Source organism: Alligator mississippiensis, chromosome 2 (genome assembly GCF_030867095.1).
Source record: "Alligator mississippiensis isolate rAllMis1 chromosome 2, rAllMis1, whole genome shotgun sequence".
In the NCBI taxonomy this organism is placed as follows: Eukaryota; Metazoa; Chordata; order Crocodylia; family Alligatoridae; genus Alligator; species Alligator mississippiensis.
In genome coordinates this window covers 291591057-291617184 of record NC_081825.1, presented here as the reverse complement: position 1 = coordinate 291617184, position 26128 = coordinate 291591057, and the positions used below count along the sequence as shown (strand labels likewise).

The following is a 26128-nucleotide window of genomic DNA, read 5'->3' as shown; positions in this document are numbered from 1 at the left end:
ATGGTCAAATAGGGATAAATGGGTTAGGAAAAATGCTAGACCATACTGGGTACTGAGTGAAAGGAAGCCAGCCACAAGATGCTAAATGCACAGTAGCCTAATACTACTGCACAGTAGCATATTAGCACTGTTTCTGATGTGACACACTACCGTGCAGTAGTATTAGGCTACTGCGCATTTAGCATCTTGTGTAGACACATCCTCTGCAGCAAAATAAGCCTGGATGATAACTTGAAAACTGAAAGGGATTCCTTATCCAGCTGCCCAAGAGAAAGGATCTAACCTTTTAGCCTGGACCAAAGGCCTCCACCATTTAAAAAACAAAAAGCCCTGTAAAAAGTAGAAAAAAAATTAGAATATTACAAGAGGAAAAAAAGGTATTTTTCTAGCATTTCTCCTTTTTAGAGGCTGTGCTCATTTGTCCTATTATGCATCACTTTCTTGTTTAGGAAAAAATATTAAAAAAAAAAAGACAATCAAAAGAAGGAATAAGAAGCACTTAGGAACCAAACCTTGTACATGAAGAACTGTTAAAAATTCAGCTTTGAAAATCAGGCTGCTTATTTAAACAACTGAAGATAGAGTTAAAAGCCTAACCTTAGGCATCTATTTTTGAAAATGCTGACCTCCTACATCCTGAAGTTTAGCTACCATGATTACTTTGTTTCTTTTAAACCAGGACTATAGCAGAAGTTAATTACTACATTATATGGATGCTGGAACTCACTATTCAGAACATATTCGTTTTTATGTCACTACTTCCATTCTGTGACCCTTCTATTTTCTACATTGTTCTAAAACAAATGTCTAATGTTGTTCTGTGTAACACAAGGTAATTAGAAAAAAAACCCACACAAGATTGTGATGATGGTTCTAGGATCTGTATGATGGCTTCTAATTGTCTTAATAGCTATGTTTCTTCCAACAGTTGGACTATTACCAAGAAAAGATTTGATTTGTAAAGCTCTCCCAAAATAAATTCAATACCAGGGAGCAAAAACCAAAACCAAAGCAAATGTCAACAAAAAAAATAAAGCAGTGCTCTGCGGATTTCTGTTGCATTTTAAAGATTAAAGCCAGATTTTGGAATCTTGAAGTGTGAACACGGGGCCTGCTCTATACATTACATCTATTAAGCAATTACCTGGTTAACTGCACAATCAATTTAGACTGGCTACATGTGCAAAATTAACCATGGTGCCAAAAAAAGGTCCAACCAGATATTGCTGGGAAATATGTAATAATTTTATAGCTGCTTTCTAGATTTAGCATACACATGAAGCCTGTGCCCCTGTGGCTGGAAGCCCATCAGTTGATTGAAGCTCCCAGCTTGGCGGGGCACGTGCTCCCCCAAGCCTGGGAGCTCCCAGCTCATGCTGGCTCCCAGTCACAGGACCATGTGTCCTCCGCCCAGGTGGGAACGCCATCAACCTACAGGACTCCCAGCTGCAGGACCACCCTATGCACCAACACAGCTGGGATCTTCCAGGTACAAGGTGCATGGGGCACCCCTGTGGATGGGAGCCCTGTCAGCTGAGGGCACTCCCTGCAGTGGAAACTTGCTTCTTGTCAGTGCATGGGGAGCCTGGGATAAGGTTCCCCCTGCACCAGCTATAAGATGTAATGGGATCTGACTGACTATCCCACAATCACATATCCTGCCATGAATGTGTGGCATGGCAGGAGACATGTTTGCATGGATCACATATTCAATCCCATTGCACTTCTACCTACATGTGTAGGGGGCCCTAAACTAAAACAAAATCTTTGAAATTCTCTACAATAGGGTATTAAAAAACAATTTGAGGTCAATCAAAAGTGTTTCATTTTGATCAAGTCTTTTTTTATTTTGTATTTGTACTATAAATCACTAAATAACAGTTTTGAAGTAACAAATGGCAAGGATTTCCTAAGGTGGTATCTTTTATTGGAACAAGTAAGTAGTTGGGTTAAAGTCAGACAAGTTTCACCGCATAGTGAAAAACATCAGTGGAGAGGGAGAGAGTTGAAATTACAAGACATTTGAAAATGAATTTGGGTCCATGAAAGTTTCCAACAGCTTTTATAGAAACAGATTATGCCAATGCATAGCAGGCAACGCTGCTTATTGCTCTTTCTTACATAAGTATTCAGAAATGCAATACCTTGCATAAGCAATCATTAAAAAGCTGTTTCCTGAATATTCCTAATGTCATCTGCTTCTAGAATATAAAGGTCATCATTCTGAACTCCTCATTACACACCAATTCACAGCCTGGTGCTTTTGTATAACAACCATCTGGCAAAATTGTGTACACACATGGAGTTTCCTTCAGCTGAAATGGAAGCCCTTCTTCAGCAGGGAAAGAATTAGGTCTCCCTTAATTTTAAAATAAGCTAGATATTGAAAAGTTTAAAACTGTTTAAAACCTCAAAAAGGCAAACTACAATTACTGTCAACACAGTAAAATATGCTAATTTATGGTTCCTAACAAAATTGCTCAAACCTATTTGTGAGATACAACTGAAATCATATGTTGCGTTAATTGTGGCTTTTCACAACAAACAAGCAAACAAGTATTTGTTAACTTTGAAAGGCTTATGAATACTTTGTACATGGTCATTTTCTAAAGCAAACATTTTGGGGAGGATTATGAAGAACAGAAGCAATTTCCCAGCAGTTTTCTAGAACAACACATTACACATTTAATGCCACTTTGCTGATACTTCAGCCACTTAATGCATTAATGTTACCTTAAGGATATCGGTACTCAGTACACAATTTTTAATTTTAAAAGCTTCTGAAATTCTTACCGGGAATTTTCTTTGCCCAGCCAATCATGTGCACCAATTCTTTGTCTGCGAGTTTTGTCAATGACATCATCATGGAGGCTTCTGTAAATGGTTTGTTGGGACGACTCACCAACACATTAGGAGGCTCAGCTTCTAGTAATGTTAAGACAAACTGCTCTGGACTGAGCGCACTAAGGAGGATCTCTTTCACCCGGGTAGCATTTTCACTATTCTTTTTAGGTTTGCCAATACAGTGCATTTGATCCTCTGAATTACGATGACGACGTAAGATACGATACCCACAGCGCTCTCTTCTTGAGCCTGAGACAAAAATCAGATCAATACATTGTGATGGTACATGAAACCACAGATGTAAAACAAAACTACAAAATTCTTCAGCAAAATCCTTTGTTTCCATCTATTTCAGCTGAGGCACTATATTTATCATTAGAGAAAAAGCTTTTGTTGACTTTAAAACAGATTCAAAACAGAAAATAGACCTTATGATGAGAGGCTGAGAGCTACGGGACACTTCAGCCTGGAAAAGTGCAGGCTCAGGGGAGACCTGGTGGCTGCCTATAAGTATATAAGGGGGGTGCATCAGGATCTGGGGGAAAGCCTGTTCACCAGAGAGTCCCAACGGATGATAAGGTCAAATGGTCACAAAGTCCTCCAAGACCGTTTCAGGCTGGACATAAGGAAAAACTTCTTTTCTGTCTGAGCCCCCAAGCCCTGGAACAGACTGCCGCCAGAGGTGGTGCAAGCACCTACTCTGGACTCCTTTAAGAGACATTTGGGCGTTTATCTTGCTGGGATCCTTTGACCCCAGCTGACTTCCTGCCCTTTGGGCAGGGGGCTGGACTCGATGATCTTCCGAGGTCCCTTCCAGCCCTAACGTATATGAAAACTGTGAAATCTATGAACAGTGCAAAAGACTTAACCAAGATGCCGCAGGTCATTTGCAGCCATCTTTTGCTTTGTTTTCCAGGAGGATTTTTTTCTGTAATCTTTCAAAATCTACAGGACCCTAAGCTTTCCAAGTCACATTCTTCATTCCAAAACTGTTTCACTCACCTTAGAGATATAAAACTCAAAAGAGAAATACATTTGAAATGGGAAGACAGAGACGACCCGAGCAGGGTACGGGGCTCTGGGGCAAAATCAGCCTGTACGGGGCCCTGGCCCCAGATGTGAAGAAGCTGGCGGTGGATTTGGCGCTGAGTGGGGGGTGGCAAGCAGCTAGACGTGAAGCCGGTGGCAGCATGGAGTTGACACACCACTCTGCCCAGCTCCATAGGGCCCCCAAAGCATGGGGCCCGGGGTGGGCACCCCAATTTGCCCCCACTAAGGATGGCCCTGTGGGAAGAAGACAGCCCCAGTGCACCCATTCCTACGAATGGCATCTTTTCCACAGAATTTAAGTGCAAAGCAGTCTTCCTCAGTAAGTCACGGTTTAATTTAAAGTAAGCCAAGGACCTTGACTTGATCCTCATGTCAAGTACATGTAATATTGAACCAGTGAATATCAACCTGGGCTCCGCAGCACCCCAGGTTGCTGCAACAGCCTTTAAAGGGTACCGTTGGGAGAGAGGAGGAAAACAAGATAGGCTCAGGCTCCGGTGAGATGAGTACAGGTTCCTCCCTTCATTCACAGCAGCACAGGCTTTTCCCTCCCAAGTACCACCCCACCCCCCTTACCCAGGTGCCTTCTAGGCCCTCTTCAAGGAAGCAGACACTACAATAAATAAGGAGGTACCACTCAATTCACAAGTTTTGGAGGAGGGCCTTAAATCTAAAAGGGTTGAGAATCACTGCATTAAATAAAGGATCAAGCATTGAAATCCCTCAAAGTGCTTGAAATACAATCTAATCTCACCTGACCATGTGATAATTGAGACTATTAGTCTGCCTAAATATTCTTCCCTGCAGAATCAACTCTGCCACCATGGGAAGCAGGCCTGTTTGTTGTGCGATGCTACCAGGAAAACCTGAAGTCTCCTGTAATTAGGGAGGTTACTGGAGATACAAGTGATTCCAGGGGACAACAAATGTGCCACCAGGGATGGGACTGTGGGTCAGAGGTTAAAAACAAGTGCTCCAAGGGGGGACACCAAGCACAGCACACCAGCCAGCACTCACTGGCCCTCAAACCATGAGTGATGGGATACTTGTCTAGATGGACCTAGTATGTTATTACATTGACCTCTTGGGTCTCTCCCCATTTATCTTCTGAAGGTAGTTTGAAAACCAGGAACAAAATGTGACAGTGCACCAACAGGATTATTTTTGGCCACCTGCCATTTGGTGATTTTTTCCAATAAAATAACCTTTAACATTGTCTGGAAGGGTTAACAGCAAAAGCTTTAACAATGTATGCCTTGAGTTCTATGTCACCATTTGAATAACACCAGAAGAGAAAAAAGAAAAATTGTGACCTCATCTGGGACCATTCAACTGCAAGTTTTACAAAAGTCCAAGTCCACGAAGAGCCAAGAACAATGACTCAGAACTAAAAGGGGAGGGAGGGGCATGTGGCCCTCAATGGATCCCTAAAACTCATTAAGTGTCCCTCCAGTCAAAATAATTGCCCACCCCTGTCCTATCTTCTTCCTCAGCTGCAATAATCCTTATGGAAAAAACAGTGTTTACATACCCTCATGACGTCTCTCTCACAAAGTCTCCTGTGACAGTATGGGAGTATGACCAGCTATGAATTTGGACTTCCTGTTTTTAGGGGCTTTATGATGGTTTTGTAGCCTGTAAGTGGTAAGGGTTGGGGGGGATTCACACCATACTGATCGATTCATCTCTTAAAGCCCCTAGACTTGGTATAACCAAGAATTAATTAAGACCTTGGGGCCAACTGGAGGAAGGAAAGAATCTGGTCCACTGAGCACAGAGATGAGGAAACTTTCCAAAACACCACTGTACTAAGCATCTGAGAGGTTTTACCATCTAGTGATTACACAGGGAAGCCACCATTAAACTTCCAGCCAGTTTCTGTATTAAGTTCTGCATTTTATCTGCTTCCAAACTATATTACTCTTCATAAAATGCAATGGAATATTCCTTTTTAATTGTTGTTAGGTTCTTCAGCCCAACTATCTGTCCTCATATTATCTTCCAAGTGGTGATACATACAGGCTTTACTAAAATTACAATTGCCTGACAGCATCTTCCCAACAAAATGTCACATTCATTTAAATTATTTTAACATGCATTATTCAACCCATTCAAATTTCTTCTCAATACTGGCATTGTTTTTAATGTAAGTGTCAACATTTGTGCTAGGTTTCAAACATAACAAAACTTGCACTTGATTTCAGTAAAAATAACTCCCTTACGCATCCAGTGCAAAATATCAAAATATACTAGAGTTATGACATCTCTTCTTAAAAGACTATTTTTGCTACTAAAAATGCACTTTATGGTAAAGAAAACAGTAAAACAGGAAATTGAATTATAATTTGAATTTAGTTTGATTACCTTAAGTTGTCATAACAAAGGATGATTCACTTGCCAACACATGAAGAATGCATCTCATTAGTACTGAAGGGGACGCTACTTAAATTGATATTAAAATTTATTTTGTCTAGTTTTGAAAAAAAGGCAATTACAGTAATACATGACTAACACAACATAGCATTTTGATCTTCCAGTTAATTAGGGAGTCATGATCTAACAAGCTTTAAGTTGATCAAATGCTGTTTGAATTACCAAAAAATTTCCATGCTTTTAAAATATTTCACACTCTTAATATGTTTTTCTGTCTACATTTTTATATATGGGTCTAGGTTTGAATGTTTTCATCACAGGCTTACTGGACCAGCTCTATATTTGGTGCAACTAAATATGGATATTTGAAGCTATGTGTATGAAAAGCACTGAAGTCTGGGTTTGCTTCTCACCTGCCACAGACTTTCTTTTATCTCTTTATGGCAACTAATTCAAAGCTGTTTCTCAATATCCAATCTGGAAAATGCAGACAATGACCAATACCTGCAAGGACAATACCAGAAAGCTCCAAAAGATACTCAGCAGTGGACTCTGCATTGACTCGGCTCTTCCAACGCTGTAAAGGAGCTCCCAGTCCACACTGAAAAACATTCTTGCTGACATTTTACTAGATCCTTTTATGTTGCAGAGAAAAACTAATTAACTATACACAGGAGCTTCTACTAAATGCCCTACCGCAAAACTGCCTTCACACCTGTCCTGCCTAACATAACTCAACACCAGAGCAGAGCAAACAAAATCAGGTAGAATCAGATACCCAAATTAGCTTTCTTTGTTCTCTAATAGAACACTGTGAACTGATCATGCAATTTCTTTGTTATATCAGTGGCTAATTGGGTTTGCAAATGATCTTCAAGCAAGATTTCACTGCAAATTAATTACACTGGCTATTGCAGTAAGGCTTATGATTTGCAAGTTTTGCAAACCCTCTAATGTAGTTATTGAAGAGTTAGAACAATACAATATGTAGCTAACCATAGCATCGCTTCATATTCATATTACACTGTGCACATCTGCTGGGTTAGACATTTGCCTAAAGGTCTAGAGCAGGGGTACTTATCCCCGGTCTGCAGCCAGATCTGGCCCACAGTGCCATGTCACCTGGCCACAGGATTCCTCACTGGTGCAGTAATTTGGCAGCAGGAAAGTGGTGGCACCACTCCTGCACTGCCAAGTATCTGGACTTGTAGGGAGCCCCAGGCCTTGCATGCTGGATTTGGCAGGGGCCGTGCAGGGCCCCAGCACCCAATCCATGTGGAAGGGCCAGGAGGGGGCGGCACCAGGCACTACTTGTCTACAGCATTGCTTTTCCTACCCAAATGGTAACTTATGCCACTAACCAGTTGATATGAACTTCATATTTTACAATTAAATATTTCAGCTTCAATTTTTTTTCCACTGATACACAGTAGTAAAACTCAGGCCTCAAATCATCACAGAAACCCGATATTAGGGACCTATTAAAATGAAATTTCATTCTTAGTTTTTGAATGAGTTCCTACAAAATTCATTACAGGTCTTCTGAAAGCAAAGCAGCTCACCTGCTACAGGCATCGAAGAACAAGAGCTTGAATTACTTCTGAATGTAGTCAGAATAAAACCCAGTACAGTTACTCTATTTGAAGTCCAGGGATTACTATAAAAATTGTTTTTCTTTAAATGCCTAAACACCATGGTAAGAAATCTGCAATACTTGGAAGTACCATCTAACAAATTGTGACTTCAATTTTTAAATGTGGAGGGAAAGACAATTAACCCCTGCCCTTGGCAGCTCTAATTGGCCCAAGTCTGTACAAATTATTTTACAGGACCATGGAGAGCAATACAAGTATCCAAAGACAAGATTTGGATGATCCATTAATGACCCTCTCCCCCGTCCCCGAAGTTTGAGAGTCAGATTCTGCCTTTCATCATCCTTCAGAGCCAGCACAAGGAGAAAATGCAAAGTTCTTGAGGGTGGAGAGGGAAATGTCACAGAAGAAAAAAATAAACCCAGTCCAACAGGAACCCTACACACTTATTTATGAGGAGACTTATTCTAGTCCCAGCAAGCAATAGTGGATAGTATAGCAAAAAGATGAAGTACCTCCCCTCTTCGTGACTGCCCTGGATAAATGGCTCAGTCCATGTCAGGCTCGCAAGGACAATACCAGAAAGCTCCAAAAGATACTCAGCAGTGGAACTCCGCATCGCCTCAGCTCCTCCAACGCTGTAAAGGAGCTCCCAGTCCACACTGAAAAAGTAAGACAAGTTGTGGGCAAAGACACCCATATTTCCTGGAAGGACAGGTTTGAGTAGAGAGGTTAATCAGCATGGTGATGCATGTACATCACCTGCAAATTATCCTTTTTTTCCTGCTACGCTTTGCCTGAGCCTGCTGGACTGGGTTTATTTTTTACTTGTAACTTGCATAAATTTGGTTTTCCCCTTGTGCCAGTTGATGGTGCATTAGTTACTTTTCCACAGCTGGTCAAGTTTCTGCTGAAGCTGATGAGGTGTTTTCTCCAAGGTGCAATTTAACAGGACATTGTTCTTCCCTGGCCTGCAGAGTGAGTGACATGGACTTCCCAAGGTGAATTTTGCAGATGCTGTCTGAGGGGTTTTTCCTTTTTTCATAGTAATGTTATTTCCTCATAATAAATCTTTATTTACACCTTAATACAAAGTTTCTAAACATATACTTTACCAATAGAGCTGTAACCTGTTAATTTGACTTCCTAGACATGATTTCTGTAATGATGCCTTCCACTCTTTATAAAAAGGGTGGAGGTAAAATACAATCTTATTTAAAAATATGTATATTTAGAGCTTGTATAGATTCAGTCCCAAAGGAGAATTTGGTAGCTGTTCAATCTGAAGTTACATTAATACAAGCTTTGCCAAATTTGGGGTTTAATTAATGGACACTTTCCATGCAGTGGCAGGAGGTACACAAAAGAAATGGTGAAGCTAAGGCTGAGTAACAAAATCCCTCTACCAAAGTAAACAGCCTCTGCTGACCCAAAGTCCCTCCTTCCCTGTCAGACATCCTGTCCTAGACCAAACTACTCATTAGCCAGTGACTTGGGAAAAACTTTTCAGTTTAGGAGAAAGAGAACTCTCCCTCCTGAAAAGGAAGGTATGCCAACAAGTTCATGTAATTCAGGGTCTTGTAGAAAGAGGGCATGTGTAGAGCGATCCCACCCCTAATATGTCCTGCCAGTTAGGAGCAGTATAAGAACACAAGATGTTTAAAGCAAACATCTAACAAGGACAAAAAAATGAGTCAGAAACGCAATGCTTTGTTTCATGAAAAAATAGCATTTTATGTCTCAAGAGAGAAATAGGGAGACTTAAAAATGCAAATATGCACAGAAGTCAATGGAAATGTTGCCTGATGGAGAATGGCATGACAGCTCATAAAATCTAAACTACGAGGCTACGCTTCTGCTGCTCACAGTAACCGAAGGCATAAAGTTGATGAACATCACCTTTTCCTCAGAGATATCTTGAAACTGAATTGATTAGATGCTTTGAGACAAGTGGGTTTGATTACAGGATATGTAATTTTTATTTTCCTTTTACTGGCAAGGGAAATTGAACTGGCAGAATGCTTAACTGGAATTCATAAAACCTACTTTTCACTTTCCATTCAGCTTTTTTTAGAAATGAGACACTCGTGTTAATTTTTAGATAACCACCACATTTAAGGGTCAGTTTTAGTCTGAGATGCTGAAAACTAGAGCCGTACATCTCCCACCCCCCAAATAAGCTACAATTCTGCATTCATAAAGACATAAAGATGTTCAACTGGCACTACAAACCAAAATTTGGATTGCTACGTTATTGTTTATTGTTGGTATCTCCATAATGGCCACATCCTCATTAATGATTTGGGCTCCTTATCCTACTACCACAGAACAAAAAAGATCCTTTCTCCAAAATGCTTCCAAATACATTTTCATGGTTTTAATTTCCAACTGCTATGAAAATAGGTTTTGCTTGCTTTTAAAAACTACTTCCCTGAGACTATGGTTAGAGGCCTGAAGAGCACCCATACAAGGAAAGGCTGACAGATATGGGACTGTTCGGCCTAGAAAAGGAAAGACTTTGGGGGGATTTGTTGGCAGCTTACAAATATATCAGGGGAGAGCATCAGGGTGAACAACTATTCACCAAAGCACCTCAGGGAAAAACCAGGAGCAACGGTTATAAATTCCTAGAAGAAGGTCTCAGGCTGGATATAAGGAAAAACTTCTTCATGGTTCATGTCACCAGACTCTGGACTAGACTCCCAGTGGGGGTTGTGCAGGCACCTGCCCTGGAGATCTTCAAAAGGAGTCTGGACGCACACTTTGCTGGGGTTATTTGACCCTAGCAGTCTTTCCTGCCCAAAGCAGGGGGACCCAATGATCTCATGAGGTCCCTCCCAGCCCCTACACTTCTGTGAATTTGTGACTTTACAACCCAGTTCGGTCTCAGTCACATTTGGCTTTATGGGCAGGCTATAGCAATTTTCAGAAGTAGCTATATTTCCATTTACAGCTTTTGGAACTGACTTCATGAGAGCAAGAGGGAAACAAAGTGGAAGTGTCCTGGTAATGAGCTGGAATACATTGTCAATAAAGAGAAGGATCAGCTCATCATATAGGAAGGGGCTGGAGTAAGAAAACAGGAGGGAATTTAATAGCAAAAAGCACAAGGGCTAATGTGAATTTCTGCTAGAAGTTGGGGGAGCATCTCCTGGAAATGACACAGGAGGAGTAAGGCCTGGGTGTATTAGCTAATCACAAGATGACTAATGTGAACTGGCTACACAAAAAGGGTGAATGTGATCCTAGGATACATCAAGTGCAATATTTCCAGCACAGATAAGGTGGTATTAATGACATTGTACAAGGCACTGGCAAGGCACCTCATCTGGGAGTTATGCAGTTCTGGTCACCTGTAAACATGAAAGATGTGAAACTGGAACAGGTCTGGAAAAAGGCTACTAGGATGATCAGGGGGAGAGGGAAAACTGAGAAACCTTGGCTGATTCAGCTTAGCAACACAAAGGCTGAGAGGGGATCTGATTGTTGCCTATAAATACAGCGGGGAGGGAAAAGAACAATTTCAGCTAAAGGACAGTGCTGGCACAAGAACAAATAGATTCAAATTGGCCAGGAATAAATTTAGGTTGAAAAGAAGATGAAGGTTTCTAAACAGGGCAGAGAGGTTCTAAATCAGTCTTCCAGCAGGAGAAGGGCTGACCAGAAAAAACCTGGCTAGTTTTGAAATCAACCTTGAAAAGTTTATTAATGCAATGATACGGCATGGCTTCCTTCTCTAGCAAGACACTGGAGTCAATGAACTAGGAGATGCCTTTTAGTTCTGCATTACTACATGTGCTCTCCTATCCTATTTTTGTTGCCTGAATAGAGCAAATGTAAATAGTGAGTAATCAGCACTGTAAAAAGAAATAAGGCAGATTTTCAATATCAGCATATTGCTGCTGTTCCAAAAGTATCACATCACATTTGACGAAAAGTCTCATTTCACTTAAGCCTAACACCATTAAATTCAACTTTTACCATTCAGTTTAATTTTTTACCTTTTAAATACCATGTGTTAGGATATGTCTACACTACAGTCACAAGGCGTTCTGTTAAGAAGCAGAGTAAATTAGCCCTGATAGAGCTCTGGGTTGCCACAGCTACCAATACCGAAGCAAACTTGTCTAAAGTTAGCTCAGGTGCCGCTGCTGTGCCTGCAGAGTCAGATCCTAAGGACAGCAGGAACACGTGCATCTCAGTCCTGCAGTAGGTAATGTGCAGGCAGGACTACCTTCAGCAGGACTCCACAGGGTTACAGCAGCCTTGCTGCATGCTACATATTGCAGGGTTGGGCCTTCCGGAGTACGTTTCCTTCCCAAAGTGATAAGCAACAACATCTTACTTTAATTACCTCTCATGCTTGGTCAGGACTTAAATGTACCTTAGAAGGTGAACAAAAAAAAAAGGCAAAGGGATTCAAAAGAAATAAAAAACAAAAAACAAAACTTACCACATTTCATCATTCCCACTTCATAGCATTTCCTTAGCCGACATGCCTGGCAGCTTTTGCGCCTGTTCTTATCTATTGTGCATTGATTGGTAGCTGGACAGATATAATCATTGTGTCCTGCAACAGGGTATAAAGAAGAAAGGCTTAAAGCTCTAACAACAATCTCTTGTTATACAAGTTGGAAAAAACACTTGTTTCAGAGATTGGGGTTTTAAAAATGTGCGTGCATCACTAAGATGTACCAAAAAGAGAAACCAGTATGTCACATTTTTTTTTAATCTTCAAAAAACCCAAAATATATAGTCATTTAAATCAAGAAGGTCCATCCTTTGGAAAAAGGTCAAGTGCCTTCCATCAATTGCCTTTCATATAAGCATCTACCATGTATAAACACGGCTCTAGATGGAAAAGCTTTCCGAAGGGTGAAGCCCTGAAGTTCCCGACTGGCTTCTGAAAAATTTACTCATGTAAGTTGTACCTGAGTTACAAACATGTAATCGAGATTTTGATTCTAGAAATAAGGCAGATTTTCAATATCAGCGTGTTCCAAAAAGTATCACATTACATTTAACCAAAAGCCTCCTCTCACTTGAGCCTAACACGATTGAACTCAATAGACCCGTTCTTTGCTGCCACATCACCAATGAAGGCAGGAGAGCCTCACTAGCAAAGAATCTGCTCCAAGAGGTTTTATTTAAGCAAGTCACCGTGGCTGCTCGCAGATGTTAAAAAAACAAAACAAATCCGTGCTTTACTGGAAGCAGCAGCACATTATTTCAACCTGGCTCTGCAGTGTCTCTAAAGATCAGGCGCTTCAGCAGGGTCTTTTGGCACTTTTAGCTAATAGCTGATTCAATCAGCTGTTAGATAAAAGCACCAAAAAAGCCCCAGAAAAGCGCCTGATCTTTACAGACATTGGGTGACCCAGGTTGAAGTAACACGCTGCCTCTTCTGGGCATGCGCGGGGCTCGGCACATGCTGAGTTTAAAGTAAAGCACCATTTGGGGGGGGGGATTTCCTTTTTATTTTTTTTTACATCTGCAAGCATCCTATATTATTTAAATACAAATCAAGATAGCTGCCGTTAAGTCTCTCTCTCAGAAATTAGCTGAAGTACAAAACAGTCACATTCATTTGTAGCTCTTTCTCTATTTCCTCTCAGAACATTTTGCAAAAGGTTATTTTTGTTTGTTTGGGGGGCTGTTGTTGTTGTTCATTTTCTTTTTCTACATATTATTCCCCCACAATACCTATTTTATGTATAGATGTAACACGAGAATTTGTGTTTTCTGGGTTTGTGAGCGAGTACTTCAGGGGTTCTTTTCCCAGAGCCATTGTGACCTTTTCCTTGTAAAATTAAAATATTTTTCAACCTTGAAGTTTTGAACCTACAGTGCTCAGAAAAAGATACGATTACAGTTTGTCCCATTTCCTGCTGGCAGATGGGACTGACAAACAAGTTACTGCCTTATCACTCCCCCCAAGACCAAGGAGTGAGATTCTCTGTCATGCAGAAAAGGATTTTAAGCCCCCTGGTTTTAAGCTACTCAGAAGCCTTGGGATAATTCAGATAACCCTGAGGAGCCGTTCGAGTTACAGCAGCCCACGCTCCTCTACACAAGGGCACCGAGTGCACAGAAGCACTCCAGTGCTATTAGCTACAGGTCCATCTCCCAACATATTCATCACCTGCTTCCTTGTCACTGCAGTAGGTGCATCAAAGGGTGCAATGGATAAAACAGGTATCTTGTTCAAATGTAAAGCATAAGTGAGCAATGTGAGTATCAGATAAATCACTCTGCACAGAAAACATCAAGACCAAATTTACTCTGTAGGCACAAAGTTCTCATGTTAATTGTTGTAACTTTAATTTTAGCTATTTCCCCTCTCTGAACTGATTTGACAACTACTTTTCTACAAAGGTTTACTTAAAGAGCGCTGGTTAACATGTTGCATAGGGTACGTGCCCTGATCTCCCCCACCTTTACCATGTTGTAGACTGTTGCTGGTGTTTCTGGGCTTGTAACATGTCTGCTCAGAGAAGATGCATTAAAGTTCCCTTCTGAACAGTACGGTGTAACGAGATATACACGTGCAGTGAGCCTGGTCCGACGCGCTGTAATTACAGTGCATTGAAGCAGACTCAAGTAATCGAGTCTGCTGGAGCCTAGCAATTACCATGCTCCAGTGTCACATGTATCAAAGCCCCTTGCTGAAAAATGGCAGCAAGGGTGCTTTAACTAAAGCTCATTTGATGAGCTTTAGTTAAAGAACCCCCGCTGCCATTTTTCAGCGCAGGCATGCTGATACACATGAAACTCCAGGCATTTTAGTTAGAGTAGCTCTTGGAGCTGCTCTGATTAGCCGCACACACTCTCCCAGAGCAGATGTATAATCACCCTAAGTTTTGACACGTTTAGGGCCAAATGAGTCTTCACTGAGGAATCAGAGAAAAGGAGGACTGAGTTGGAGAATTTTCTATGAGACCCAGCAGTCACAGACAAGCAGGGTATATTTCCTTCCAGTCACCATGGTTCAAGGTAGAAGTTCTGCCTCCAAAACTTTTAAGTGCTGGAGGTCATGGGCTTTCATACTACTCAGGGTCCTCTATCTGCCAACTTTGGTTTCAACTGAGCCATGTCATCAGGAACTCAGCGTTCAATGCCTTCTCTAGAATCCCCTTTAAGGGAAGTGAGGGCAGCTTCAGACTGAGTGAACTTTTTGAGAGACTTTTCGGCAGAGATTGCAATGTTGAATTGAGTGCATCCACAATATTCGCCCTCCTCTTTTCTACACGCAGGTACTTTGCCATTACCAACACCTCTCCCTAAGCCTTGAGAACAGTTAGGATTGGCCATCTCTATAGCACCACCATTCTGGATACGGAGTGTAAGAGTGATGTTGTAGCCATGGCAGTCCAGAAATTATGTGAGATGTAAGGATTTCTGATGAAGAATGTCTTGCATTTGAGAGCTTGTCTAACTGTATGCCAGCTGTACCATTGGTCCAATAAAAGATATCACCCTACAAAATTCTTGCCTTTGGGATATGGAGGAAATTTTCATTCACAGAGAACTTAACTATGTTCAGATCTCTTGAACTCCACTATGATCTTTCCTGTGAGTAAGCAGCACTGATCCAGGTTAAAGAAAGGCATATTGTTTTTTAATTTGTGTCTATTAAAAAAATGGTTATCTTACGCATGGCAAGTACTTTGACTACTTATTTTTTCATAGCCTTCCATTTAAATTTAAAGTAAATCGCTTCTCCCTTAAATTTAAATTACAATAGTCAATCTGCAACTGTATCTAAGAAAATAACTGTAATCCCCAAGTACTTTTTGCAGCAGCTGCAGGCATTTAAGTACACTAAGAAGAATAACCACTGATGGAATTAATTTGTACTGGCTTTTGCAAAGTTATGGCAGTTTTCAAGTATTAATTCAATTTATTATTTCAATTCAATTTATTATTAAGGATTCTAGCTAAAAGCCTTGCTCCTGAAAACAACATGACAAACATACAACCATAGTATAAATAAAAAACAAGTTCTCTCTTTAAAACTGGTTAAACACAACTGGTTTTAGTAAATAATTTCTGATGTTTTAACAGCAATACCTTGAACATGCCTGGATGCAACAGAGCGTACAATATGTTTTGTGCAGAGAAAATCATTTATTTTTATTTATAGGACCCCCCAAGTAAGTCATTTAGGTGCATCAAAGGGTACAATGGACTAAAACAGGTATCTTGTTCAAATATAAAGCATGGGCAAGCAAAACGAGTATCAGATAAATAAGTCTGCACAAAACACGTCAAAACCAAATTTATTCTGTGGGCACATAAGGTTCTCATATCAATTATTGTTACTTTAATGTTAGCTATTTTCCCTCTCTGGACTAATTTGTCAACCACTTTTTTACAAAGGTTTACTCAAATGGCGATGTTTAACCTGTTGCATAAGGTATATGCAAGTAGATTTGTATCACTAAATCCCACAGCAAATAAGAAAAACAGAGATACTTAAACATTGTTTGAGGCCTCTACATACCTCACCCATTTGCCGTGAAGATATGGCCTGGCTCCACTAAGGGAGACATTACTGAAGTTGAAATTAAGGGATTCAGGGCCCAAGGCCTCCAAAGAGCATAGGCAGCACTAACCATTCCAGTCAAGAGGCTAAGTCAGAAGCCATGGAAATACTGTATTAGATGCACCCAATGAATTTCAATATTTGAAACTATTCCCATTCCTGCAGTGACCTCCCTAATAATGGGTTAGAAGGTATATCTTAATTCTGGTGAGGAACAGCTGCAATAGTGACTCCACAAAAAAAACTTCAGGATTTTACCTAAATATGGCTGAAATCCTGATTATGCGTTACATTTTATTTCATATTCTTCCTCGAACCATTCTCTTCCCTGAATTATGCTCAACTAATGCATCTACTTTTGAACCCAGAACTGCATAAAATCCAAGGAATCTGCCATGCCATTCCTTTGTTGCATCTACTCCCAGATTCTAAAAGGCAATAGATTTGACACCGTCCCCTAAAGACATTGCCAGCCCTCCCACACTCTGACAGCAACGTAAAGGACCAAGGGCAGGGTACTCAACTCTTGTTATTCTATTATACATAAATGCATTGCTGTATGCGAAGTCAACAGACTAACTCAAGTGGCCATTTTAAATAGTACTTATGTAAATGGTCCTATGGAAAAAAAAACAACTACCTAGGTAAATTCTTCAAAAAGAGTTTTTCCTACCTTGGATACTTCTTTTAAAGAATGCTTTACATCCTTCACATGACCAAACCCCATAGTGATATCCTGAAGCATAATCACTGCAGACTGCACAGAAGTGTGCATCTCTTTTTGAGCCAGAACCATTTGCAATGGGACTTGTGCAATCATTGCCACTTGCTTTTCTCTTTAATGCCTCTCTGAAGGAAGAAAGAAACAGTTATGAAAAGGAGCAAAAATAACTCAGAACATATTATAGTCTTTCTTTATACTCACTTCATCTTCTCCTCATTATTACTGAGCATGTTTCAATCTGAGAGAGTATGCTAAGAGTTTGCCAGAATCTAGTTAAAATACATATTGTCACTCTAGTATCATCAATACAAGTTGCCTGGCAAATTTTGGACTGTGTGTACTTGTGTGTGTGACTAGAATCGTACTACTGAGGTGAGTCATGTGAACTCTGGGAAACTGAAATTCTTAGTGAATAGAAACTGAGCTGCAAAGTTTGAACTTTGTGTTTAGGAATTCTTTGTATAGGGATATGCTGACATCTCAGGTACCGCTATGATTCACATAGTATAAACACTAACTAGAATAGAAAATAGAGGAGTCTGGTCTTTGACTAGTTCCTCTAAATGTCTTCAGCACTCTGCTTTAGTCTGCTATTGCTGATTACTGCCAAGGGACAATTCTAACTGGAATATTCTCTGGATAAATTAAATACATTTTGAATCCATTTTGTGGTCACACAGCTTTTTTTGTTGGTTTACCCAAGCAGGTCTTTTATAAGAAGTGGAAGTGGCATTTTGAGGCTAACCAGAAAAACCCATACGGGCGCATCAACACAAGCGCGCACATGCTTGCTGCATCTCAAAGCAGTTTGAGGTGCAGTAAGAGGCTCCAGGAACACAAAAACATTCCCTGTACTACATATTTGCAGTGCAGACTTAGAATTTGATACCTGGATATCCAAGTATCAAAAAAAAAACCCAACCCTGCAGAAAAAAAGTGGGGCAGGCAACCGGTAGCTGGCCAGAGCAGCTCCGTCTCTATGGCTGCCCCTCGCTCTGGTGCTGCAGCACACTGCAGCACGTGCAGGGCAAGGAGAGGTGCAGGCTGCAGTGACCTGGACCTGGGCTCCATCCCCAGGTAAGTATGGGCTGGGGGTGTGGGAGACTGGAGTCGAGGCTGTGTGGGTGCAGAGGGCTGGGCAGGGAGGACTGTGGGGGGTGGCTGCTTGGGAAGGGTGGGTCCCCCGCCTTCCCTCCCGCATGGCCCACAGCCCCCTCCTCTGCAGCAGCAGCAGCCATCAGGGCACTCGGGGCCCTCCTGGCACCTCTCCCCGTGCAGCACGGCTCCAGCCACCTGACACCCGCCGCGCTATATCCTTATGTGTTGAATGAGAATCCATGCATGCTGGCCTAATCATGACATTCAGGATGCAGAACTTCATAAAGCTCAAGATGAACTGGACAACCTCTTTAATCTCACTCTTTTGTTCTGTAGGCTTGTATAAGACTACTGCTCTCAATAGTGTCACACTTTAGAAGAGTCAGAACTGGAAGTGAAGGAGAAATGCAAACCCTGATGTTATCTTCTAACAACTGTTTGTGACAGCAAGCGGTCACAATTTTAATTTGAATGCTTTTTTATTCTTTTTAAAAAGTTGTATTCATAGACACCCTCACAGACATATAATTTGTGTGAATACTGCAGACTTTTTGGTGTGTTTGGTGAAAAACTTACACAGTGTAAAAAAGTCAGGAACATGTCCCCCTCCTGGAGACAGAACAGGAACCAAGTAGGTTTCTCTCTAAGAGCTCTAATGCCACAGAACCAGGTATGAAGCTGGTTGCCTGATTTTTGTTTTTTAGGTAGGTCATCAAAAGTAGGCAAAGGGTCAGAGCTCTCTAGACACTAATAGCCTAATGAGACTAAAAATCCCTATACTATCCCATTTATTTCAACCATTTTTATACAAGAAACATTAAAGTTTCACAAAGAGAAAAAGGAAAATAGTTAAATTCCTATCCTTTGTCTACTCCAGGCAGGAGAAACTGTGCAAGGTATGCGGCACCTCACATTAGAGCAGGGGCTCACTGGCTTAATAGGCAGTGCTGTATTTCCCACTGCTGTGACATTTCCCTTAATAAGATCCTATTTAAGTTGTTTATAAAACTTTGACACATTAGCTGCTTGGGCTGAAATATTATATGCTGCGGGTCTGCCTCAGCAGGTGACTTTTTGGTGGAAATTTCAAACAAAACCCATTTACCTGTTGCTGAGAACATGGCTAAGGAAACATACAGAATTTAGCCCATGTCAAAACATTTTTGACAAATTTCCTTTGAAATGATCCAGTACCCCCATTTTGGGGGGCAAGGGCTTGACATTTGGCAGAAACTAGCCATCGTGTCAGTGGGTGGTTTAACTTTTCCCAGGAAAACCTAAGCAGATTTGACAAACATGGCCTTGGAGGGAGAAAAAAAATAAATCAGAGTTCATACAGGCTCAGAAGAGACTTGTTAGCACTCAACAGCTAAACCCCCTGGCAGACCTGTTGACTTCAGAAAAGTCAATTCTGTTACAGCTCCTACATGAGATCAGCAACTGGTGCCTCCTGGCTCTATAGCTGAGTCGAAGTGGGGGGCGGTGCAGCCCCCCAGCACACTCCCTGGCAGACCCCAAAGTGGACTGTAATTACTTCCAGTCCACTTCTGGGTTCCCTACCAAGCCCGCAGAGGGCCTCCCCGCACTCTTGTGGGGTGCTCCATCCACCCCAGCATCATAGTGTTCACAACCTGCCTGGTACCTAGAGATATGTACAAAAAACATTTAAAGCTATGTCTATGTCCGAATCACCAAATCAATTCAGAGGGTTCCGATTCAATTTAGAAAGATTAAAGGGTCTCTTGATTCGATTCAGATTCGGAGATTCAGCCACCAAATTGGGCCGAATTTCCGTCGAATCGAATCAGGGACCAAAGCTCTGCACAGCCCTAGTAGCCATTGCTGTTCTTACCTCTCCTTTAAGTTGGTACCTGGTGTCCCAGTTGCCCACTGCTTCTTATGCTACTGTTCATATATCCTCACCTTGTACCACAAATTTGCTGTTCAGAGCATTGTAACCCTATATTTCAACCAAGACTTGAATTAGGAGGAAGGGGGAGACATAAACTTTAGATTCCTTTGGAATAACTTGGCCTGAGTTTTAAAATCTTATTGAAAAAGAATTCAGAATCTGGTCCTGCCCTGTGAAGACAATGGATGTGCTGCCATGACTTGAGTAGGACCAAGAACGATACAGAACCTTTGTCTTCACTGTGCCTGTACTATTTTGTACCTAAAGGTGGTATGAATAGTCAAGTTCAGCTTTACATTTATGTGCTACACATTTTATGTTTGCTACAGACTACTGCAAGATAGCAGAATACTATAATAACTTATTACTAAAGCTTTACAAAAATGCCTTCTGTTATCATGCGAGGAGCCTACTTACCAAACACAAGGACTTGTGGGTCTCTGTACTTAAGCTACAAACTAAAATGCACTAATTTGGCCAATGTTAAGAGATATCACCACCTGGAAAAAGAAACTATTTAATTCAGATTATTTCTTTCCCTTCAAGGCTTGAAAAAGTTAACAGAACATATTACCCATAGGGCTATCATTTTGTTTTCTTATCTAAGACGCATTTTCAACCCAAGTATTTTCATTTATTTTTTAAATTTTCCTTGGAATCTCTGACCAAGGAATTGTCCCTCTGCTTCATCTGCCATTCAATTTAGAAAACTAATGAATTTTCAATATCATAATCTTTGTTTCCATGGAAATAAATTAATGTCATGAACACTGTATTAAGGCTTCACCACAGAATGAAGCAGAAGGAGAGGCATGGCTGTGAAAAAAAGTGTTTTGACTGAAATCTAAATAACTACAGTAAGGGAAATTATTATTCTCACATCCCTGTGGTCTGAAGTTATAATAAATTCCCATTCTTACAGCTGTGCTGTCATATGTGGATAGGACTGAAGTGGGTCATAGCATAACAATTTCAAACTATTCAACTGTCTCACTCTTAAATATTATGGTGGTCACCTACCAAAAAACAAAAAAAAACCATTATCCACATCTTCCGATTTCTGTCCCCTTATGATGTAGTAGTGTGGAAAATAATGAAATGTTAGAAAATAGTATACATGGAATTTCCTGAAACTATTACTTTTAGGGCATAAGTCTATACCACTAATCACACAACAATGTATAAAAAGATGCACAGAGATTTTGTCTAGTACCTCCTGGGAGCACAGAACCCACCATCCATGGAAGACGGGGATCTCTTCATTCTGGGCCAACTTGAAGACCAAACTAACCTCCTTTCTTAGACTAGTATGCTGTTGGTGGGTTATTTACAAGCCAAAAGGCTGCAGCATCCACCTTAACCTTAGTGTTGACCTATACTAACATGCTTTCCCCATAGTACGTCAGCTCCTAGCAAATCTACTCTTGGCCCCTTGCAGGCTGTTCATGGCCCTCACATGCAAAACCAGAGATGGAAAAAGGAATGTAGTTAATAGGAGAACTGGTCTTATACTCCTGAAATTAAAACACCAAGACTCAATCTTGATCCATGACGTAATACTGTAGCTACAAGGAATGATGCTTGTAAACAGCACACAAAGACCTGCAACCAAACACAATTGTTGGGACACCTTTTTCTGGTGCATCACATTTGTATGTGTCAAATAGCTTTGGTGCACAGTGTGTATAATAGGGCTGTGTGAAGCTTCGGTCCCCGAATCTATTCGGCGTAGATTCGGCCCAATCTCCGAATCCGAATCAAATCAGAGGACCCTCGAATCTCTCCAAATCGAATTGGAACCCTACGAATTGATTCGGAGAGATTGGGAAAGATTCGCTGATTCAGACTTTAAAGACACAGCTTTAAATGTTTTTTCTACATACCTCTAGGTAGCAGGTGGCTCGTGAATGCTGTGATGCTGGGGTGCGTGGAGCATCCCACAAGAGTGCAGAAATCAGGGGTCCATAATGGCTGCCCTTCTAATTCTAGAGTTGACTTACCAATTCCACACCTTCCCTTCTTTTCTCCTTAGTTCCCAGTCTTGAGGAAAGCAAAAGAAGGAAAAGGCTAGAATGAGCTAGGGAGGCTAGAAAAGGCTAGAATGAGCTGGGGAGCCTTGTGCAGAAGGCTCCCCAGCGCACTCAGCAGCAGACCCGGAAGTGGAACAGAAGTAGTTCCAATCCACTTCTGGGTTTGCCAAGGAGTATGCTGGGAAGCCCCCCCAGTGCACCCCCAGCTCAGCAACTGGTGCCTCCTGGGTCTGGGGGGAGAACCCAGGGTCCCCCCATGGCATGGGGGGAGGGGGGACCTGCATGCTCCCCAGCTTACTTCCGGTCCACTTCTGGGTTCGCTGCCGAGCACATGGAGGGCCCCCACACACTTCTGTGGGACACTCCATGCTCCACAGCATTCACAAGCCACGCTGGTACCTCAAGGTATATAGAAAAAAACATTTAAAGCTGTGTCTATGTCTGAATCACTCATTCTCTGAATCAGCATCAAATCTTCAGATACCGCCAAATCGAATCAGGGACAGTGATCTGAATCAATAAATCAAATCATTGTTCCTGATTCAGGCTGAATCTGAATCCTAATTGAATAGGGCCAACTTCACACACCCCTAGTTTGTAACTGCAGGAACTGACATTTGTGCAGACACTCATTTACACATGCGACGCAAGAGTTGTGCAGACCATAGATATTTTTACAGTTACACTAATGTTCTCATAGCTGAAAATTTTGCCTAATCTACTACAGAAATCTCAATCACAAAATTAATTGGGGCTGGATACCATCTCCAAAAGACTTTCATCTGACTTCGTGAAGTCTCAGTCAGTCCTGTTACCTAATACCCAGTCCTGAATAATAATAGAGAGACAGTCAACAAGCTATTTCAAAAACCTGGTTGCTTTGGACATTGGTCAAGTTGTTGCATCATGGTTAGGATTTGTGGAATACTTTCATCGTGGTTAGAATTCAGCAGGAGAAATACTGCCCATAAAATGGAATTAATACCACCACCAGAAGGGTGCCTCTACCTCTCCTTCAGATACTTAGATGCATTTTTCTTAAGGTTTCTCACACCCTGAAAATCTTCCTTTAATACACAAAGCGCGACTACACAGCCCTGGCTTTTTGAATGATTTTATTCTTGAGTTTAAGTCATACATCAAGTAAAGAATCCTGCACACCAGCAGCTTTGGATGTTATTTCTAAGCCAATCCATCTGAAAAAAGTAAGAAACTTTGGAAAGTATGTGTAGAAAGCAATAGTGGTTTCAGGTTTATTTTCTCATAGATCAAATATCCGAACAGCAAAGAAAAATAGCCTAGAGAATAGTTTACAATAAAGATTTTAAAAAGATAAAAACATTTACCTGCTCATAGGCAGCATATGTTCCACTGGCCTTGCTTCACACCATGGGCTCTTTGGTTGCTCTGCATATAGAAGTGATGACTGGCAATGTAATGTCAAAGGCGAGATATGGCCAGAAGCAGACCACAGCATACTTGGACTCGTTGTTTGCCTTACAGGTGCACTTTCTGAATCACTGAAATTGCTAGGAATATTGTAATTCATCACAGTAGGACTATAGAAGGCCATTGCAGAATATTCATGTCTGTTTTCCATATAAGATGAAGGAATGTAAACTGGACTGTGTTCGGCTGTCAAAGCAGACTGATTGCAGCTATAGGGGACTGGAGAGCTGATGCCAGAGGGTGAGCTCTTAATTTCTGCTTTACTACATCCAATGTCCTGGATTGGCAGTAATTGAGAAAATTCCTTGTGAGAAGGTGCACACAGGGACATTTTGATGCAAGACAGAAGCAGAATATGTGTTGTTCAAATAGTCATCTTAGGATCTTACGCTATAAAAATAAAAATAATAAAGTCATGTTTAATTTGGTTTTTAAATGAAAGAAAAGGTGTGTGTACAAATTCACTTTACCTGACATTTTTCTGCACTGGAATAAAGATGCATTAAAACATTAAAAACTATAGCAACCCTAATAGTGTAAAATAATTAATATAAATATAGTTAAACCATTATTTATTCTCCAATTTGCTTTCTAAACCCTATCTAAAATGTATCTTAATTATGTATGCAAATTGTGTAAATTTTCCTCCTTATCCATATCCTTATCATTCCTGGTCTGGGACCAGGATAGCTATCAAACCACTCAAAGCTCTGGGATGGAGCTCAAGGCCAACAATTTGTATCCCCTGGCATAAAGGCAGGAGTATCTTAGAGTCTGGCCTGAAACGGTTGACTAAATTCTCTCCAGAACTAGATCTCACCACCTCCCACTTCAAACTCAAGGTATATTCCCTCCTCACCATGCAATCTCCAACACCTAGCAACATGTACATATACAACCAAACACATATACAACCAAAGACCTCCTACCTAAACCACACACTCCACAACAGGAATTTCTCCCATAGGAAGGGACAAGAGATTATGCATGTATCAGATGCTAGTCTTGATACTTACTGTATAGCTGTATGGTGCTCAGATACTACAACAATGAGTGCAGCCTAATCGCCTGTATGAAGTAGGAGGTAGACTAGTCAAATCCTAATACCCTATATTGGCAGCGACCATATAAATTGCCTTTACTAAATTGCTGCACCTAGGAGAAACTCCTAGGATTACGTTATTCATTACGGAGCATATTTTCTATATCCAAATGTCAAAATAATCTCTAGTGAGGAAATCTAGATTTCTAGACCTGAGAATTTAATTCAGAGCAGTAGAGGTACATCTTTAATGCATCAAAGGTCCAGAGGAAAATTGAGTTCATGAGACTCTCATGGATCCAGAGGGATAGTTTTCCAGCGTCTGCTGCCTCTGTGCAAAAATGAAGTTTATTTCCTACATATGGGGACTTTTTAACATCTTGAACTTTCCCTGAGCCTGATGAAGGGCGCATGAGCCCAAAAGCTTGCAGAAAAAGATTTTTTTTGCAATTTTTCAGTTGGTCTAATAAAAGGTATCATTTTGGAACCAAGAGTTCTACATTTTTGCATTTCAAAGATCCAAACACATTTTAGAACTGCTCCTCTTTTAACAGGCATTTCTTAATCTCCATGCTTAGGTCTATCCTTCAGCAGAAATCCATTTCCAGAGTCCATTTACTTTTTTATTGGACCATTCCAAAGGGTAGTGGTCAACTGAAGAAAGTTGCACTTTCCCATCAGCTCTTTAGAGGACTCCTTTCACTCCCTAGTGCCATCTCCTTAGCCCAGTATGCCACATCCTTACAGATTCCAGATGTGGCCGCATTGTTCCTGAAATGCCAAAGAGTCAAGCAACCATTCAACTTCTTCAAGGTCACCAGTAAAATCACCAGTACAACTCATCAAGGGCTGTCTTTACCACGTTATCTTGGCATCTCTGAAGAACAGCAACTTCTAAGCAGTGCCATAGCAACTAAGTTTGATGCCCGCAGTGGCAGCCCACCCTCACCCCGCACACAGATCCAGGGGGCACATGCCCCTCCATGCTTGCCTGAGAGTGCACGTAGTACTGGGAGCTGCCCTCCCCCCATCCCTGCACCCTCCCCAAAATGAGCCGCTTACCCCTCTCCCCCCTTGCTATGGCACTGCTTCCAAGTCAAGACAACAAAGAGAATCAGACAACAGCATCGCCTTCAGTGCATTTCTCAGCTTTTCCTGATCAATAAATCTACCATGCACAGTTTTAAAGCTTTGCAAGAGGTGTAAAAAGATTAGCTGGAGGACTAGATATTGCTCTACAACTGATACCGAAGAAAATATATTAGCTTTCTGATATTCTGCTGCAGTCATCGGAACATAGAACTGGAGGGGGCATGGGCAAGTGTAGGATATAAACATGACACATTTTTCTCCGGTTAAAAAGGAACTGGAAACTTTTCTAATACCATCGGGGCCTATCGCTACATTGGTCAGTTTAAGATCTGAGTTATAACTATTGGAATGTGCACTCTTTTGCTAAATAATATATT

At 41.1% G+C, this 26128-nt stretch overlaps 1 protein-coding gene across 3 annotated transcripts in view; it reads right to left on the bottom strand.

The window, feature by feature from the left end:
* ESR2 (estrogen receptor 2) overlaps positions 1 to 26128 on the bottom strand; it is a 71863-nt gene that overhangs the window by 20894 nt on the left and 24841 nt on the right. For 2 of the 3 annotated variants that reach the window (XM_014598743.3, XM_019479911.2), the window contains exons 3-6: positions 23515 to 24007; positions 17078 to 17253; positions 12313 to 12429; positions 2794 to 3093 (exon numbers count right to left, since the gene is read on the bottom strand). In XM_014598743.3, coding sequence (XP_014454229.2) covers positions 2794 to 3093; positions 12313 to 12429; positions 17078 to 17253; positions 23515 to 23948 — 1027 coding nt within the window. In that variant the 5' untranslated portion in view covers positions 23949 to 24007. 3 annotated transcript variants of the gene reach the window in all.